This window comes from Oncorhynchus mykiss, chromosome 8 (assembly GCF_057628025.1).
Source record: "Oncorhynchus mykiss isolate SJ-2025 chromosome 8, ASM5762802v1, whole genome shotgun sequence".
Classification (NCBI taxonomy): domain Eukaryota; kingdom Metazoa; phylum Chordata; class Actinopteri; order Salmoniformes; family Salmonidae; genus Oncorhynchus; species Oncorhynchus mykiss.
In genome coordinates, this window is record NC_143029.1 from 9,875,235 (window position 1) to 9,895,213 (window position 19,979).

General features: G+C 43.5%; 2 protein-coding genes across 6 annotated transcripts; both read left to right on the forward strand.

Moving 5' to 3' along the window:
• The first annotated feature begins 36 nt into the window (after positions 1-36).
• LOC110529333 (eukaryotic translation initiation factor 5) lies at positions 37-10,751 on the forward strand. 5 transcript variants are annotated; one of them, XM_036984695.2, is made up of 12 exons: positions 37-146; positions 420-650; positions 2,528-2,807; positions 3,660-3,741; positions 4,463-4,635; positions 6,956-7,067; positions 7,733-7,848; positions 8,246-8,407; positions 8,934-9,095; positions 9,258-9,422; positions 9,648-9,785; positions 10,084-10,751. In XM_036984695.2, exons 3-12 carry the CDS (start codon positions 2,736-2,738, stop codon positions 10,180-10,182), a joined length of 1,281 nt encoding a protein of 426 aa, XP_036840590.1. In that variant the 5' UTR covers positions 37-146; positions 420-650; positions 2,528-2,735; the 3' UTR covers positions 10,183-10,751. The 5 variants fall into 5 exon arrangements, with proteins under 5 accessions (XP_036840590.1, XP_036840591.1, XP_090098640.1 ...); XM_036984696.2 differs by having other exon boundaries at positions 420-613; XM_090242514.1 differs by having other exon boundaries at positions 121-300.
• Positions 10,752-17,849: 7,098 nt separating this feature from the next.
• LOC149981384 (uncharacterized) lies at positions 17,850-19,714 on the forward strand. The gene is made up of 2 exons (XM_090242518.1): positions 17,850-17,927; positions 18,165-19,714. Exon 2 carries the CDS (start codon positions 18,437-18,439, stop codon positions 18,788-18,790), a length of 354 nt encoding a protein of 117 aa, XP_090098644.1. The 5' UTR covers positions 17,850-17,927; positions 18,165-18,436; the 3' UTR covers positions 18,791-19,714.
• The last annotated feature ends 265 nt before the right edge of the window (positions 19,715-19,979 follow it).

Here is a 19,979-nt window from a genome sequence, read left to right on the forward strand (position 1 = left end):
ACAATGATTGGCACCCAAATAAACGAGTAAAAAGTTGCCATTTTAAGTGACGTCGTACAAAATGGGCGTAAGTAGTGACGGAGCTGGTGTAGATTGACAGCTACATTACAGTGGCGTTGCAAGAACCGACTGAGAACGTTCTGGAGGTGAGTCGAAGCAAGTTTGAAGCGCAATGATGACTAAGCTAGATGACCTTTAAAAAATATATATATATATTTTATGTTAATTATTCAGCAAATATTCAAGGGTAACAGAGCAAATCAACTTGTATAAAAAAAAAAATTGGCCAACTATAACTAGGTTAGTTAACGTTTCTGTGGCTTCCATATGTTATAGTCATTGGCTAATGTTAACTAGTTATTACAGCTGACACCTGTCATTTTGTACTGATTTGAGTGTCCCTTTTTGGTTTATTCCAGATACCCCATTTTTGGGCGTCTCGAGTTTTCTCTGCGGGCTCTAGTACCCTCCACCGTAAGGTCGGACTGCTCTTTCGGCACTGTTGCAGTGCCGCTTGTTCTCCACAACCCTAACGTTACTGCTCATCCACACAACACTTTATTGCGTCTCTGGGCGACCAGCGGTGTGTTTATGTCTTTGTTTTGCGAAAACGGTGAGTACCCGGACGACAGGAGCGACGGATGGGAAAGGTATTTTAAACTCAATTATACTTTAATTACTGTGTGGCATTTCGTGCTGCATTTATTTACAGCATGTTCTTACGGTGAATGCGCCTCGTAGGTGGGCCAAGATGGCGTCTTCCTCCCCTCGCGTACTGTTCCTCTGAATGACGCACTCTGCAGCACATTGCTCAACCGAGGCCTGGTTTGCTTCTCAAACCCCATTCTTGCCTATTACATGTGCCATGATTTAATAGTGATAATGTTAGCTAATATTGGCAATTTTATATTTTCGTACCAATAGTGGAATTGACGTGTTAGGTTTATATTGAAACTCACTGTAGTGCACGTACGTTATATGATTCATATGCCATATGTTTGAGTAATAGATATGTGTGCATTTTCCTATGGTTAGTGTTGGCAAGCTACAATGGCATAGCTAACCACATGATACTACTGTTTGTAGGCCAGTTTATTATTTTCCAAATTAACTTGTACATTGTGTTTTTTTTGGAAGAAGATTCGAAAAATAAGCTATATTCGTACTTTTCACGTAAAAAAAATAAGTAATGGCTACTTCAGTACTATCCTAAATGATGGGATATAACCTACGGCGGGCGATATGGCCTAAAGATCTACTCTTTTTTTTTCACTCTTCAGGGCGATTCACAATGTGTTTATTTCTCTAAATAAACGTTCTACTATTAAACTTCATTACAAACAGTCAGTAATAATCTAATGAAATTAGGGCTTGTGAAATTATACCAAGGATAAATATAAGCCTTCCACAAGACTCATTAATTTAATAATTTTATCCAAAGTGTAAACTGATGGCAAAAAAAAACAGATGGCATTCAAGTCTGTATTAAAATGCCTATTTTGTTAATTTAACCAGAACTAATGAATAACTTCTTGTATTGTGCATTTATATAAAATGAGCACAGGTCTCAAACACTCTCAGCACAAGCCTACATGCTAGCAAGTAGCCAGCTAATCTTTTATATTTCAAGTTTAACCAAGTTGGATCTATTAGCTAGCTAACAAGGAAGAACTGTGGAATTGTTGTAAACACACCCTTCTGTATCCAACTGTTTGAACAGCCTCTTCACTTTGTTCAGATGTTGAAATCAAGTGGCCTACCTTTCTCAGAATAATGCTTGTTGGACATCTTTTATAAATCACTGACTAGACAGCTAGCTAGTAGTATGTGGTACTGTAATGCCAGGTGTGACAAACTGAGCATTTTCCAGAATCAATGTTCATTTTTGTAGTGTCTGCTCTGTGTGCTAATTGAAGAGTTGAGACACAATAAGAGTATTGTTAGAAGGAAGGTTAACTTCTCTTTTACAGTAAAATGTGTCCATTTTGACAAATCTTAATATTTTTGTCTGTTGGACTAAACCTAATGTAAATAGTGAGGTGGAAGTGATATATTTTTATTGGGAGTTTGTGTGTGGCAGAAGATGCGATGCACGAGGTTTCACTCGCTGAAGTCTGTCCTAAATAATCCCCAATGTATTTCTATTGTCGCTTGTCTTTGGGACAATAACTTGAATTGTTAGGGCGGAGACATGAGCATCTCGTCATTATATACAGATCTCTGGTGTAAATGGGAAGGCGCAAAGGAGACGAGACCAAAAAGACATGGAAACAAGCGGACCTAAACGCTCATATAAAAATTATTCTCGCAATAGTCATTTGGAATATCGCGCAAGAACATACAGTTGAGGTTACGCCTTTTGGCAGGTGTTCACCACAGATAAGTGACCTTGGGGCAAGGGTGGGACGCCAATAGGGAATCATGTCTAGTACCGGTCTCACAAGATAGTATAAATGTACTAACATTCATTCTTTGCTGTGATGTCTTCCACCGATCAAAAGTCTTTCCCCCCCCCCTCTCTTCTCAGAGCTGTTGCGCAGCTGTTGGAACCTGTGTGGGGTGAACTTAACCTACAAGCGCGGAGCTTGCAGCCTCATTGGCAAGACCTTTTTCATGTCCGAGCCCGAACCCTCTTCCAGTCGTTTATGTCATCCCATCTTCGCCAGACAGAGGATACCAAAAATTTGCAGTCCAAGATCTTTCTATCGTACTGATAAAGCCTGCGGCCAGCCACCATGTCCGTCAATGTCAACCGCAGCGTGTTGGATCAGTTCTACCGATACAAGATGCCCCGTATAATCGCCAAGGTGAGTACGGGGTCATAGTTGACCGGAGTCACTGTCATCCCTAATGGTTTGGAGGTCAGGATCTGATTCTAGACCTGTGGTTAGGGGAAATGTCTTCCTTGGAACAGTTGAGTTGTTCCCATTGAGGGTTTGGTCAGTGACCAGAGCACAACTAGTCCAGTGTCCTAGGGATGTCCCAATAGTCAAAGCTTCATTCCCATGTTTCCCGCAATAAAATAAAGGAAATCAATATGATAGAAACCTAACCAATCCATTTCAGTGCTTGAGGCAAGAGAATAAGGCCACCCATAGCTTAACTGCAGGTTAACTTGTTCTTAAGACACAGAAGGAGATTTCCTCTGAAAGACATCATTTCAGGCTGCATTACATTCGGCCATGATTGGGAGTCCCATAGGGCGACGCTTAATTGGCCCAGCGTCGTCTGGGTTTGTCCAGTGTAGGCCGTCATTGTTAATAAGAATTTGATCTTAACTGACTTGCTTAGTTAAATAAAAAGGTTACAAAATGGTTTACAAAATGTTACGTAAATGTCTCACACGTGAGGAGCATCTTGATTGGTGGTGCACGTTCAAAGGGATTTTACGCTGTCAGAATGTGATCCAGTTGGAAGGGGCGGCAGGTAGCCTAGTGGTTGGAGCGTTGGATCTAGTAACCGAAAAGTTGCGACATCAAATCCCTGAGCTGATAAGGTCAAAATCTGTCGTTCTGCCCCTGAACAAGGCAGTTAACCCACTGTTAATAGGCCATCGTTGAAAATAAGAATTTGTTCTTAACTGACTTGCCTAGTTTAAATAAAGGTAAAATAAAAAAAATGTCTTCAACTAATGTTGTTTCTCATGTCTCATCCTCCAGGTGGAAGGCAAGGGGAATGGTATAAAGACTGTTATAGTCAACATGACTGACGTTGCCAAGTCTCTGAATAGGCCTCCCACCTGTAAGTATACCCCCCCCCCCACCACCTCCGTTCCAAGGGACACCTTCAGTAGCCAAATGTTGTCCAACTTTTGCAGGTAGAAATGCCACGTTTATTTATAACAGGCCATTTTCTATCTGAATGTTCCACAACATTGTCCTGCTGAACACACCCCGGCCTTTTGGGCAATGGTCTGAGCGACTAGATTGACATCTATTTCACGAGGTTGTGAATAGTTTGGAATAGTTTTTAGTACTTGTAAATGCCTCTCTCTGTTCCCTACATTGTGCCCAGTCATCTAACGATAGGTTAAAAGGGGACATGGCACTCCACATTTAAAGTTTATTGGATGATTTTTGGATATAGTCTTGACATCAAGATGAGTCCAGGTCCCACAATATGGTGTGGTGTAGATTGGGCTATAGACCTGTGGCATCAACACAAAATGAATGGAAAAGATGAGCACAGCAAATCTGGAAGTTAAATGCTGCTTATCTTTTCCATTCATTTTGGATTGGGGGATGTGGCCAATCTACACAACTGATGTTGTGGGATGTGGACTCATTTTGACATGGCAATATGTTGGAACACCTTTCATCTGTAGGAAAGAGGTGAGGCTACGAACGTCGGCACAAAATACAATAAGGCAAGCTCTCCAACCTAATGAGGAAGGTAAAAGCTTTAATCTGATCATATTTGGACAAAGTAAACTGACATTTTATTTCTTGTTCTCCTTATCCAGATCCCACCAAGTTCTTTGGTTGTGAGTTGGGTGCCCAGACCCAGTTTGACGCCAAGAACGACCGCTTCATCGTCAATGGGTCGCACGAAGCGAACAAGCTGCAGGACATGCTGGACGGATTCATCCGCAAGTTTGTGCTGTGTCCCGAATGTGACAATCCTGAAACTGACCTGGTAAATAGTATGGAAAGATTTTCCTCGCATTTGTCAGATCCTGGAAAAGACTTCATTGAAACTGACCCGCCCTCTGCTATCGAATGAATTAAGGGGGGGGGGCACGCACTGCACTATCACTCCATTTTAGCTTTTGGCCGTACTCTTTTCCTAGATCCAACCAGGACTGACCGGGTTCCCTTCCTTTTAGATACCAAATCCACTGTTTTGCAGGTGCAGTGTGACATGCTGGAGCTTCCTTTTAGATACCAAATCCACTGTTTTGCAGGTGCAGTGTGACATGCTGGAGCTTCCTTTTTGGTATTTGCTTTGTTTTTTCGTCATCCAAACAGCCCTTTCTGCTGGACTTGGTATCCTCTGTGTTGTCTTGTCCCAACAGGGAGGGAGGAACTCGATGGTCCCACCACACCCCTCTGTGTTGTCTTGTCCCAACAGGGAGGGAGGAACTCGATGGTCCCACCACACCCCTCTGTGTTGTCTTGTCCCAACAGGGAGGGAGGGGGGAACTCGATGGTCCCATCACACCCCTCTGTGTTGTCTTGTCCCAACAGGGAGGGAGGGGGGGAACTCGATGGTCCCACCACACCCCTCTGTGTTGTCTTGTCCCAACAGGGAGGGAGGGGGAAACTCGATGGTCCCACCACACCCCTCTGTGTTGTCTTGTCCCAACAGGGAGGGAGGGGGAAACTCGATGGTCCCATCACACCCCTCTGTGTTGTCTTGTCCCAACAGGGAGGGGGGGGGGAACTCGATGGTCCCACCACACCCCTCTGTGTTGTCTTGTCCCAACAGGGAGGGAGGGGGGAACTCGATGGTCACATCACACCCCTCTGTGTTGTCTTGTCCCAACAGGGAGGGAGGGGGGAACTCGATGGTCCCACCACACCCCTCTGTGTTGTCTTGTCCCAACAGGGAGGGAGGGGGGAACTCGATGGTCCCACCACACCCCTCTGTGTTGTGTTTTCGCTGACAGGACAGGTTTCTATTGTAATTAGGTCAGCACTGTCACCGGTCTGCGCAGCCATGGGGGTTCTGTTCTGCAGCGGGGCATGTCTAGGCAGGGCCTGCATCACGAGTCGATGCACGGATGCTTTGCCGAGAGAACTCCAGTGCTGTTACAGATGACCGGATGGAATGTGCACAGTGACTCATTCCACAGCTTTCAGCGGTTAACTGTGGCTGGCTGACACTGTTTAGTTGGCAGGGGTTCTTATGTCAGAGCTGACTAGAAATCCAATGTATTGATACCGAATTGTCAGGTTCTAAACCTTGCGTGAGGGGTATTGCTGTTTGATAGATGCATATCTCCTATAATATGTTTAAAGTTGTCCTCATAGAGGATTAGCACAGCATTAGATAGACAAGCTATACTGGTCAATGGATGACCCTAATTTGATAGAAAATCAGTGTTTCCCCGACGTGGCGTTGTGTTTTTCCGTCCCCTGCACTGCAGCGATCCAGGCACTTCCTGGAGGTGTCGCATGATCTCTCCATGGGGCTCAGGATGCTGCAGTCAGTCTGGGGCCTGCTGACACCTTGCGTATCTGTGGAGGCGGCAAGGTGCTTGTTCATCAGGGCCTGAAACATTCCCAATGGCAATGTATAGAATAGGTCAGATGAACTTTGATTCATCTCGAAAACCGAGAACTAAAATCTTGCATCAGATGCTCGATTAGGTTCAGATGTTGAGAATAATGTTACTAGCGAAGTCTCATCCCCCTAAACCAATCATAAACTGACACAGGATCCGTGCACATCTTTCCTGGCCACACTGGGCTTATTCATACGCCTGTCACAGACTGGTCGCGTCCCTTTGGAATGAAGTGAATGCAGTCTATTCTAAGAACAGGAACGAACCACTTGCATTATTCATTGGTTTTCTACAGTAGGCCTTGCCCTCAAGCACTATAGTAGAGGACAGTGTTTGCCGACCGAGACATCATACTGTATTACACTGTCTAGAACAATGCCGTTAGCTGTCTGCTCAATTATCAAGTCCCAAGGCCATGCTTGATCTAGGTCTGTGCAGCTGGCCCATAGAGCAATGGTACTTGAGCACCATTTAATTTTCAGGGATGATATTAAACAGAATATTGGGATCATAAAGGTGTTAACAGCAAGAACACAATTAGCTTCTCAAACTGGCCATCCTACGTACGTTATGCACACATCTGCATATTTTTTGCTACCCAACTTAACAAGATTAGCTACGAGAAGAGAAAAAAAAAAAGCCAATTGTTGCTTTGGCTACCGCTTAGGCTATGCTTCTTGAGTACTAATAAGACCATACTGAAGATTGACTTGTTTCTCTGTCCTTCAGCACATCAACGCCAAAAAACAAACCATTGGGAACTCCTGCAAGGCCTGCGGCTACAGGGGCATGCTGGACACGCGACACAAGCTCTGCACGTTCATCCTCAGGAACCCACCAGGTGAGCCAGACCGTGTTCCGATGCTTTCTGACGGAAGCTACGACTCTTAAATATTAATTCTTATTTAGTTCTTTCAGGAACACTGCTTTGTCGGACATGCATACTTTCCCAGCATTGCCATTCTGGAAATTCCATTCATTTAATTTGTTCTTTGACAATCTGGAAATTTCAGAATGTACTGTACAGGGTTGTTCAGGCTGAGGCTTGTTCAATGTGGGCTTGGTTTAAAAACAATGCCAGACATGCTATGTCCTTCATTTTTAAACCACATGTGAACACAGCTATTGTTTTGCTACTAGGCACAGGATTAGTTTGTCTGATGGGTCACAAGAAACTTAAGGCACTAGATGAGTCATGTTGGGTGCTATTTTGCTGCTGAAATCTTACGCAATGCACCTTTTTTTTTTAACATGAGTCATTGTCATGAGTCAAAGATGAGCAGCAGTGAGCATTGCAGTATCCTCAGAGGGCAGTGTCTGCTGTGGCACCTGTTCTCACAGCACTTCTTGGCACTGTCTCAAGTCATCCAAGGCTGTATGTTTGTTGAATTTATTACACTGAAGAACCATTCTCCAGTCGGGTAAATGTCAGAAACAAGGCATCGAGAAATTATAAGTTGTCTGTCCTGACTTACTGCCGTTCTCTCTCTCTCTCTCTGCAAATAGAGGACACTGGGTCTGTCAAGAAGAAGGAGAAGAAGAGCAAGAAGAAGGACAAGGAGAACGGCTCCAGTGATGGAGAAGCCTCCAACCACAACGACATAGACGCCCCTGATGCTGTGGTGAGTACCAGCACTTCATCGCCTCAGTGGCCAGCCAGACCTCAAAGCATCGGCAGAAACCTGAGGGGTGCTTGATCTACCTTGACCTGGAGAAGTTTCAGTATCATCCTTCACACTTCTGATAGAACTGGATAGGTGAAAGCAGGGTCCTAGGGTCTAGGTAGAGCTGTTTTCTAGGCTCTAGGTAGAGCTTTTTCTTTCTTATCTAGTTGTCTTCGATCCATGAAGGGTATTGAATGGACAGCTTTCTGGAATTAAATGCAACCTGTCTCCATTATCTCCTTGTTCTTGTTTCTCTGTAGCGTTCAGCCTCATGGGAATAGTTTCCACTGTGTAGCGCTGACTGTCTTATTTTCAAAAGCACCGTTCTAAATGAAATGTGATGGATTTGCTGTAGGACGGTGACGATGATGACCAGGACTGGGGGGAGGAGACGACAGAGGAGGCCCAGCAGCGCCGAATGGAGGAGATCAGCGCGCATGCTAAGAACCTGACCCTCAGCGAGGACCTGGAGAAACCCCTGGAAGAGAGGGTCAACCTCTTCTACAACTTTGTCAAGGTCAGACTCAGGAGGACCCTGTCCAGAAACGAACCCATTTCTGTTTTACCTGGGCCCTGTCAACTCAACACGCTCTGCCTTGCTTATTGCTCGCTTGCATATTTGAAGACCCCGGGCCTTGCATGGAAACAACCCCCCACGGCTTTAGTTCAGATTTGCCTCTGCTCGTGTCGTACCAATTCTATTTACTGCGGTCACAGTAGTGACCTTAAGAGTGTTACGGAGGTGACGGGGTGCCTCGCTCATCCAAGTCTTGTGTTCCGCCTATAAACTCGAGACTATTCTCATCCCAGACTGTTTGCTACATCCAGGTATTATGGCTATTTTGTCTGGGAAATAAACATGCACTAAGCAGAGTGCAAATGCACCATTGTTACTGCCTTTTGGACAAGTCTCTGTTGATTTAAAAAAAAATTTGACTCTTATCAGTTGTATAAGAATGAAATAAAAGAGATGAAGAGGTCCTTGTAACTGTTTGTGTGAGACGTCTCTGGGTGGCTCTCACCTCTTGTCACTCCCTCCACAGCAAAAGAAGGAAGATGGTGCCGTCGACTCCTCGGATAAAGAGATCCTGGCGGAGGCGGAGCGTCTGGACGTGAAGGACACGGCCCCGCTGATCCTGACAGAGCTGCTGATGGACGAGAACATCCGTGACCAGATCAAGAAGTACAAACGACACTTCCTCAGAGTGAGTCCCACTTCGCTTTACTGTGTCTGTTCTGGCTCCTTCATCTCTTAGCTCTGTGCCGTAACTCAAACTGGTCAGTTCTGTCACACTAATTGTTTGGCATAACCTCAACAAAATTATTGTGGAAATAGATTTGTGCTCAATCTCCTCTCTGGTGTCTAGTTTACCCACAACAACAAGAAGGCCCAGAAGTACCTCCTGGGGGGCTTTGAGTGTCTGGTGAAGCTTCACCAGACCCAGCTTCTGCCCCGCGTGCCCATCGTCCTCAAAGACCTGTACGACGCCGACCTGCTTGAGGAGGATGTCATCCTGGCCTGGGCTGAGAAGGTAACTAGGATGACCATCAGGGCTAACTGAGATAATAGGATGGAACATTTTGTTATTCATCTAGGTCGGTGTCATTTGAGAGAATGTATTTTGTTAGACACGCCTCGTCCAAGATATTTTACATATTAAACCAATCTTTTCAAAGCCGGTAATCTACACTAGAACCTGAGACTTACAAGTCATCTCACATGCTACCTCTTAACACATCAATCCTGTGTGTCTCAGGTGTCCAAGAAGTACGTGTCCAAAGAGCTGGCCAAAGAGATCCACGCCAAGGCTGCACCCTTCGTCAAGTGGCTTAAGGAGGCAGAAGAGGAGAGCGAGGGCAGCGGCGCGGATGAGGAGGAAGATGATAACGTGGAGGTAATGACTTATTGCTACAGCTGATTTACCTGAAGACGGTCATTCACAAAGACGTAGGTTTGGTGTTACGGCACTGAAATGCAAATGATCCCTGTCCATGGATCTATTCAGATGGGTGTAGAGCTGACATGATGCCCAACTCTGCATGGCAGAGCACTTGTCTTTTCTACTCAATACATTTCTATCTAACCGTTCTGTTTATTGTGCATCCTGGTGAGAAATGAGTGGTGCCGGAGTGTCTCGATTAACACCCAATTAACATTTCCCTCAACCCCTCCCCCCCACTTCGCTTTCCCAGGTGGTCTACTCGTCCTCTGCCCGCGAGCTGAAAGTGGAGACTGTGACACCAGAGAAGCCCGCTGAGGAAGAGGACGACCTTGACATCGACGCCATCTAGAAACAAAACAAGCCTCCACCGACCAGTTTTGGAACATCAATTTTGCATGCCCCCCAATTCCCCCACTACCTTCCAGCTTTACCAGATGAGTCTATTTACTTTGCGGCTGTTTTATCAAGATCGCTAGATGGAGTGATGTTTCTATATGGGTGGAGAGTATTTTGTGGTTTATACTACAGCACTAAATGCACTGCATTTGTTTTCTGTGTATTTTGCCTCCAATCAATTAAAGAATGTTTGCTGCATATAGATTGTCGTTTCTGAAGTTAAACAGTTTCAGGTCCCCCTCTATGGTTCCAAGGGGAGATCCGGTATTGGCGTACTGAATTAAGGACCAAAGCTGACCATGAATTTTGACTGGTGCCATTTCCTCTTCAAAGCGTGTAGTTATCACACCAATATGATGAGTATGGGCATAGTGGCATAAAATGGCTGCTACTGTAGTTTACAGTTCAGGTTATGATCTTGAGCTGTGAAGTCCTTAACCCGTCTTGGATATTCTTAGGCAATGTGAGAATGAAAATGGAACATAAATGACCAAATAAAGTTGTAAAACATCCTACTGTTAACTGCCTGTGAAAATACTTGGCGTCCATTTGGCACTAGGCTCCAAGGGGAGGTTTCATGGACACAGATTAATCCTAGACTAAATTGAACTTTTATTTTTTTACTGAAATGGAATTTCTCAGACAAGGTTTAAAATGTTCTTGGATTTGCCCTAGTCTACATTTTAAAGTGATTTCCAGGAGGATGATAATCTAGAAGTGACGGTTTAAATCAAACCTAGCCAAAGACAGGTTTAACTAGATTAATGAATGTTGACCTTAGACAAATTGATAACCTGGACTATTTCAATGATGACCAAAGAGAACCACCAAGACCAGACAGGAGCAACCCACAGATTTAAAAAAAAAATTTAATCAATTGCTGTGACTATGATGAAAATGGAGTTGACAATTGTTTTTCTCGAGCCAAGGCTTTCATCTGACTCTTAGCGGATGGCCCTTCCCTACATGTACTGATCACCTTGAGGTTTTTGGCATCTGGAACCTTAGTGAAACAGGAAATTTGTGTTTGAGCCGATTGCCTAATAGTCTGCAATGCTGTATGTGTACTGAGAGTTATACTGAACAAAAAAAAGTGCCATTTCAAGGATTTTACTGAGTTACAGTCCATATAAGGACATCAGTCAATTGACTGGTAATACAGATATAGGTCTGTTGGTCACAGATACCTTAAGGTAGGGGCGTGACTGGTTTTCTGATCTTCCGGTTTGGCTCATGCAGCGCAACACCACCTTCACATAGAGTGAGTAGATCAGGCTCTGTAATGTTGTCCCACGACGAAGTTGCTGGGTATTGACTGGAACATGCTGTCGTACAAGTCAATCCTGAGCGTCCCAAACATGCTCAACGGGTGACATGTCTGAGTATGCAGGCCATGGGAAAAAAAACAGACGTTTTCAGCTTCCAGGAATTGTGTACAGATCGTTGTAACATGGGGCAGTGCATTTTCATACAGAAACGTGATGTCTGCAGACACAGCGACCGGAAAATATTCAGACCCCTTGACTTTTTCCACATGTTCCGTTAAATCCTTATTCTAAAATTGATGAAATTTAACTATTTCCTCTGCAATCTACACACAATACCCCATAATGACAAAATGAAAACATGTTTTTGGAAATGTTTGTAAATTTAAAAACAAATACCTTATTTATATAAGTATTCAGACCCTTTGCTGTGATACTTGAAATTGAGCTCAGGTGCATCCTGTGTCGTGGAAATTTCCTCTATTTACCAAATCATGGGAGCAAACCACACACACAAGTCAGAGTTAGTTATAAAAGTCCATCTTTAATTATATGAGCTCTATCACAACCCTGTGACTCTCAGATAAATTCAGTGTCTCTCAGTGAATTCTCTGAGAGCCCCTTCCACATTGTAACTGAGGTCCTTTATAGTAAAGACACACACACACAGGATAAGACAGCATAGACATAATTCATCGTTCAGCTTTGTCTCCTTTCCCAAACCCCAGAACCATAAGCCAATCCTCCAAATCAACAGGCATATATCAAATTGTCATTTAGATACAACCCACTCTAAATACAAACTCCTGGACAAACTCACGGAGAGGAGGGTGAGGCTATAGGTTAAGATAGAAACAACATAAGAGGGAGCATAGAATGATTCCAGACACTGCAACCTTCCTTTCTCCACTATGGGAAAGGTAGAGAGTGAAAGATATGTTTACACATGATGACACTTTGACCTCTCCCCTCTCAGCGGCCCAGGCAACTTAGTTTTGACATAGAACAGATAACTGCAACCTCACCACAGAATAACACAAAAATACCATTCTGATGAGAATTAACTTACACACATTTGATGAATATAAAACATCTAACATATGTTACCAACAAATTCTGAATCTTCCCTAACACCTGTTTCCATGGATCATCATGGAGATGTTTCTACAACTTGATTGGAGTCCACCTGTGGTAAATTCAATTGATTGGACATGATTTGGAAAGGCACACACCTCTCTATATAAGGTCCCACACTTGACAGTGCATGTCAGAGCAAAAACCAAGCCATGAGGTCGAAGGAATTGTCCGTAGAGCTCAGAGACAGAATTGTGTCGAGGCATAGATCTGGGGAAGGAAAGCAAAACCTTTCTGCAACATTGAAGGTCCCCAAGAACACAGTGGCCTCATCATTCTTAAATGGAAGAAGTTTGGAACCACCAAGACTTTCTACAGTCGTGGCCAAAAGTTTTGAGAATGACACAAATATTAATTTTCACAAAGTCTGCTTTCACAAAGTCTGCTGAACTCGTCATCACTCACACCTGTGTTAATGAGAATTTCTGACATGATGTCAGCTGGTCCTTTTGTGGCAGGGCTGAAATGCAGTGGAAATGTTTTTTGGGAATTCAGTTCATTTGCATGGCAAAGAGGGACTTTGCAATTAATTGCAATTCATCTGATCACTCTTCGTAACATTCTGGAAAAATGCAAATTGCCATCATACTAACTGAGGCAGCAGACTTTGAAAATTAATATTTGTGTCATTCTCAAAACTTTTGGCTGGGCGCCCAGGCAAAACTGAGCAATCGGGGGAGAAGGGCCTTGGTCAGGGCGGTGACCAAGAACCCCATGGTCACTCTGACAGAGCTCTACAGTTCCTCTGTGGAGATGGGAGAACCTTCCAGAAGGACAACCATCTCTGCAGAACTCCACCAATCAGGCCTGTATGGTAGAGTGGCCAGACAGTAGCCACTATGAGTTTGCCAAAAGGCACCTAAAGACTCTGAGACTTGTCTGGATCGAGGCAAAGATGTACAGAGCAGAGTACAGCGAGATCCAGAGCGCTCTGGACCTCCGACTGGGGAGAAGTTTCACCTTCCAACAGGACAACAACCCTGACGCTTCTATCACACCGACTGCGTCATTGCATTTTGAAACACCAGAATTACATTCATTTCCAATGGAACCCTGTGTTTTCCTTGCAGCATTGCATTGCTGAGGCAGTTGCAGTGTGTTCGGTGTGGTGCATACGTTGGATTTATAGAACGTTGGATTTATAGAACCTATACATCAAACTGTATGAGTAGACGACTTGACAGAAATGGGAGCAGAAGGTGAACATTGAACTTTTGTTGCAAACATATCCAGATGATGCTGCGTATTATTTTGCGCAATGACGCTGTCGGTGTGATCAAAGCATAAGCAGCAAGGACAATGCAGAAATGGCTTCGGGACAGGTCTCTGAATGTCCTTTAGTGGCCCTGCCAGAGCCCGGACTTGAACCCGATCGAACATCTCTGGCGAGACCTGAAAATAGCTGTGCAGCAACGCTCCACATCCAACCTGACAGAACTTGAGAGGATCTGCAGAGAAGAATGGGAGAAACTCCCCAAATACAGGTGTGCCAAGCTTGTAGCGTCATACCCAAGACTCGAGGCTGTAATCGCTGCCAAAGTTGCTTCAACAAAGTACTGAGTAAATGGTCTGAATAGTTATGTAAATGTATTATTTCAGTTTTTGTTTAATGATTTTTTAATTTTTTTTTATAAAAACCTGTTTTTGCTTTGTAATTATGGAGTATTGTGTGTAGATTGATGAGGGGGAAAAAATATTTAATTTTAGAATATGGCTGAAATGTAAGGGGTCTGAATACATTCCAACTGCACTGTACCTGGTCTGCTGTTGTGAGGCCAATTGAAAGTACGGCCAAATTCTCTAAAACAATGTTGGAGGTGGCTTAAGGTATAGAAATTAACTTTCAATTCTCTGGCAACAGCTCTGGTGGACATTCCTGCAGTCGGCAGGAATGTACGCTCCCTCAACTTGAGACATCTGCGGCATTGTGTTGTGTGATAAATCTGCATATTTTAGTGGCCTTTTATTGCCCACAGCACTAGGTGGACCTGAATAATGATTATGCTGTTTAATTTGCTTCTTAATATTTCACACCTGTGGGTGGATTATCTTGACAAAGGAGAAATTCCCACTTACAGGGATTTAAACAAATTTGTGCCCCAAAAAATTGAGAGAAATAAGCTTTTTGTGCATATGGAATATTTTTGGGATCTTTTAATGCTTTACATGTTGCGTTTTATGTTTGTGTTCAGTGTTACATCAAGTTCCTTGATGCTGCTGCCCAAGCCAACTACAAGGTCGAGTTCTATAAATACGGGAGCTTCCCTGGAGTCATTGGCTGTATAGATGGATGTCATAATCCCATTGAGTCTCGCTGTACAGCAGATGCTAAGGAGTATAGGAATCTTAAAAAAGGGCTTTCAATAAATGTACAAAGTTACTGCACTACACCAATTTTCAGGTCTCCAAGACTCTAACATTGTTGCAGGTTGGAAAGATGCATCTCAAGACTCAAGGATTTTTTCAAAAACTCCTCTTTGTCTGCTCAGATTCAAGGGGGACAACATAGTGAAATATTTTACCTGGTGACAGTGGGTATTCACAGACCAACTTCCTGTTTACCCCCCCCCCCCCATCTTCATACAATAGGACTTGCGCAACAACGGTACAACCAAGCTCATATCCGCACCAGAGGTGTAGTGGAGTGCATGTTTGGTTTATGGAAGAGTCGTTTCCAGTGTCTCAGAAACACATTGCGCTTTCAACCAAGAAGATGCTGCATTGCAATAATTGTAACAGTAGTGCTTCACAATGACCTCAAACAGCATGGCTGCCCAGATCAATGACCTCAAACAGCGTGGCTGCCCAGATCAATGACCTCAAACAGCGTGGCTGCCCAGATCAATGACCTCAAACAGCATGGCTGCCCAGATCAATGATCTCAAACAGCATGGCTGCCCAGATCAATGACCTCAAACAGCATGGCTGCCCAGATCAATGATCTCAAACAGCATGGCTGCCCAGATCAATGACCTCAAACAAGCCATGCTGGCTGCCCAGATCAATGACCTCAAACAGCATGGCTGCCCAGATCAATGACCTCAAACAAGCCATGCTGGCTGCCCAGATCAATGACCTCAAACAGCGTGGCTGCCCAGATCAATGACCTCAAACAGCATGGCTGCCCAGATCAATGACCTCAAACAGCATGGCTGCCCAGATCAATGACCTCAAACAGCATGGCTGCCCAGATCAATGATCTCAAACAGCATGGCTGCCCAGATCAATGACCTCAAACAGCATGGCTGCCCAGATCAATGACCTCAAACAAGCCATGCTGGCTGCCCAGATCAATGACCTCAAACAGCATGGCTGCCCAGATCAATGACCTCAAACAGCATGGCTGCCCAGATCAATGACCTCAAACAGCATGGCTGCCCAGATCAATGACCTCAAACAGCATGGCTGCCCAGATCAATGACCTCAAACGGCATGGCTGCCCAGATCAATGACCTCAAACGGCATGGCTGCCCAGATCAATGACCTCAAACAGCATGGCTGCCCAGATCCTCACATTGAAGATTTGAAGATGAGTACCCAGATGTTCCCATGGTTGAGGCAGACGATGACAGAAATGGACTTGCCTGAAGAGATTATTTTGCTATGCAACACTTCTTACAAAGATACTGCAGCTCAAGTGATTGAAGGGAACAACAGTCATGGATTGATAACAAAAAAGGATAAAACTTTGCAATAAGGTTACTTCTGTAAAGTATTGATAAAGGGGTTATAATTACATTAATAATGATTATTTAATCATTTGCAAATGCATTGTAAACCATTTATAAATGGTTATATCGCATTGGTCAAAATAGTGCAATAACTTGCCAGTGTTTGCCAAATAGTGAGCCAATATTTACCTCCAGTTATTAACCATTTATAAATGCACTTACAAATGCTTATAAAATTAACCTTTATGGATAACCTTATTTTCAATAGTTGCACAGTTGAGCAATAGTTATTTTCTCACTTTTGGGTGTGATGCGTTGGTGCCCTGTCGCAGGAACAGTAGAGGTTGGTTTTCATGATGTGTCTTGACCCACCTTTCTAACCCTGGTGCCCTGACCAAATTTCCATGCAGGACATTATTCAATCATCATTCCTAACATTTTACCCCTTACCAGATTATATCAACACATTTACCACTTCTCTGTGATAGTCCAAGTATGGTAAAATAATCTGGTGTGAAATGATAACTGTAAAATCTTTGGTTGTTGAAGCAGTGGAGGAGGTATCCTCTCACAACGTTGAATGTTTAGGTCTTCATACACACCGTTCATTGACTGAACATGTTTAACAGTGTTGAATCTCCTCTCATGTATGTAGTGATGAGTACCTAGTACTGCCTATAAGCAGGGGTGTAAAATAATTAAGTAAAAATACTTGAAAGTACTAAAGTCATTTTTGGGGGTATCTGTACTTTACTGTTTATTATTTTTGACTATTTTTACTTCACTATATTCCTAAAGACAATGATGTACTTTTTACTCCATACATTTTCCTTGACACCCAAAAGTACTCGTTACATTTTGAATGCATGACAGGAAAATGGTCTAGTTCACACACTTTTCAAGAGAACATCCCTGGTCATCTCTACTTCCTCTGATTCAATGGACTCACTAAACACTTGCTTTGCTTGTAAATGATGTCCGAGTGTTGGCGCGTGCCCTTGCTATCAGTAAATTAAAAAAAACAAGAAAATGGTGCCGTCTGTTTTGCTTAATATAAGGAATTTGATATTATGTATACTTTTGATACTTAAATATATTTGAGCAATTACATTTACTTTGATACTTAAGTATATTTAAAACCAAATACTTTTAGACTTTTACTCAAGTAGGATTTTACTGCATTACTTTCACTTTTACTTAAGCCAATTTCTATTCAGGTAGATTTCTTTACTTTTACTCAAGTATGACAATTGGGTACTTTTTCCACCACTGCCTATAAGTATGTCTAAGCTTTGAGTGAACTCCCAAATCATCTATAAAATTATTTACCCACATTTAGAACTGCTAAAATTATATGTTATTTTAAAGTGGCAATCCACTAACCATTAACCTATTTAATCCCATCAGTCACAATAGGGACCGTAAAAAACGTCTTCAGTTATAAGGCTCTAAAAATTTTACTGAATTATCTATCAATGCATGTCCAGCAAATATTGAAACAATAAATGGTCTCAATGAATGATGTGCAGTGTCACATGTTTAGTGTAAATTGTCACATGACCAGAGCTGTTTACTTCCTGGTTGCACCATGAGAAGAGGATGGCTGCATCAAAGCTCCCAAACAAAAGGTTAGTAAACTAATGTTAGGACAAAGATTTTTGGTACACATCATCTTTAAGGTGTCTAGTTTTGATATATGCATTTGCAATTACTCAACTTTGTTCAGTGTGGTCATAGAATGTGTAAACATGTTGACGGCAACAATAGTGACCGGCGGGATAACACAGTGCATCCAGGTGTACACATACTTATACACATACATAGTTCTTGTTCTACCTAACTTTCTACTCTGTTCTTTCTTTTAGTTTGACTTTGAGTCCAGTTCTGGATATGTTGGATCTAGGTGACGGCCCAGACAAGGCAACATTGCAGTTATCCCTCAAAACTGAGAAAGATGCTGTCCTGAGTGATTGTGATGGGTCAGATATGGACTACGGGCAGGCCATTTGCCAGCCAGGCTGTTGAATGCATATGCTGAACCTATGCAAACAGATCATGACAGGAACAACGTGAACATCAGTGATGATGACCTACCCCCCCCATCCACAACCTCCCCCACTTCCCTCCATTGTTGATAATGAAGAGCCAAGGGCCTCTACCCGCCAGAGGGTCCAGTCAGAAGAGCCAAGGGCCTCTACCCGCCAGAGGGACCAGTCAGAAGAGCCAAGGGCCTCTACCTGCCAGAGGGTCCAGTCAGAAGAGCCAAGGGCCTCTACCCGCCAGAGGGACCAGTCAGAAGAGCCAAGGGCCTCTACAAGCCACGGGGGTCAGTCAGAAGAGCCAAGGGCCTCTACAGGCCACGGGGGTCAGTCAGAAGAGCCAAGGGCCTCTACAAGCCACGGGGGTCAGCCAGAAGAGCCAAGGGCCTCTACAAGCCATAGGGGTCAGCCAGAAGAGCCAAGGGCCTCTACAAGCCACGGGGGTCAGCTAGAAGAGCCAAGGGCCTCTACAAGCCACGGGGGTCAGCCAGAAGAGCCAAGGGCCTCTATAAGCCACGGGGGTCAGCTAGAAGAGCCAAGGGCCTCTACAAGCCACGGGGGTCAGCCAGAAGAGCCAAGGGTAAAGCTGCAGGTGGTCAAAAATAAAGATTGAGCGTTCAAATGATCAAAGAGGCCTGCCACCGATGTGATTCCAAAACACATAGTACACAGCCCAAATATGCAAAAGTTTGGCACGAAACCACTGAGCCATGGAAGGAGGTCTTTACTGGTTGCTACTGTTGAAGATCAGGCAAGATATGACAAAGCTTCTCACTGGCCAATCAACACGATGCACCGGTTCCACAGAAGTCGTCATTGTGACAAACGTACTACCTATGCATGTGAGAAATGCATAGCGCCACTGCTTTATTGAGTGCTTCAAGATATACCATGGGCAGTAGAAAAGGAGATGAGATCGAATGAAAAAGGGCTGAAAAAGACAATAAAAGAAAAATAGAAAAGTCGATAAAGGGTGAGGAGAAGCAGTACAACGGACTCTAAGGAAGAGAAGAAAAGTCAAAGGGTGAGGAGAAGCAGTACAACGGACTCTAAGGAAGAGAAGAAAAGTCAAAGGGTGAGGAGAAGCAGTACAACAGACTCTAAGGAAGAGAAGAAAAGTCAAAGGGTGAGGAGAAGCAGTACAACGGACTCTAAGGAAGAGAAGAAAAGTCAAAGGGTGAGGAGAAGCAGTACAACGGACTCTAAGGAAGAGAAGAAAAGTCAAAGGGTGAGGAGAAGCAGTACAACGGACTCTAAGGAAGAGAAGAAAAGTCAAAGGGTGAGGAGAAGCAGTACAACGGACTCTAAGGAAGAGAAGAAAAGTCAAAGGGTGAGGAGAAGCAGTACAACGGACTCTAAGGAAGAGAAGAAAAGTCGACAAAAAAGACAATCAAAATGACTGAAATGTTGTTGGAAAAGAAGGTCATTTGATTCAAGACATCCTGTATGACAGTAGGTCTGACTGATCGTAGTTCAAAACAGTGATGCACAAACTAATCTTGCACTTGGTTCTAACTCTATGATATATATTTATATAAAAGCACTCATTGTCCAGTGGCGCTTTTTAAATATATATATATATATATATATATATATATATATATATATATATATATATATAATATATATATATAATTGTAT

Excerpts from the sequence above, each read along its gene's own strand:
- LOC110529333 (XM_036984695.2), top strand. The coding sequence starts at position 2,736 with ATGTCCGTCAATGTCAACCGCAGCGTGTTGGATCAGTTCTACCGATAC. Across the intron at positions 2,808-3,659 it reads TGCCCCGTATAATCGCCAAG|GTGGAAGGCAAGGGGAATGG; the intron begins GTGAGTACGGGG and ends CTCATCCTCCAG. Across the intron at positions 7,849-8,245 it reads TAGACGCCCCTGATGCTGTG|GACGGTGACGATGATGACCA; the intron begins GTGAGTACCAGC and ends GATTTGCTGTAG.
- LOC149981384 (XM_090242518.1), top strand. The coding sequence starts at position 18,437 with ATGAAGAGCCAAGGGCCTCTACCCGCCAGAGGGTCCAGTCAGAAGAGC.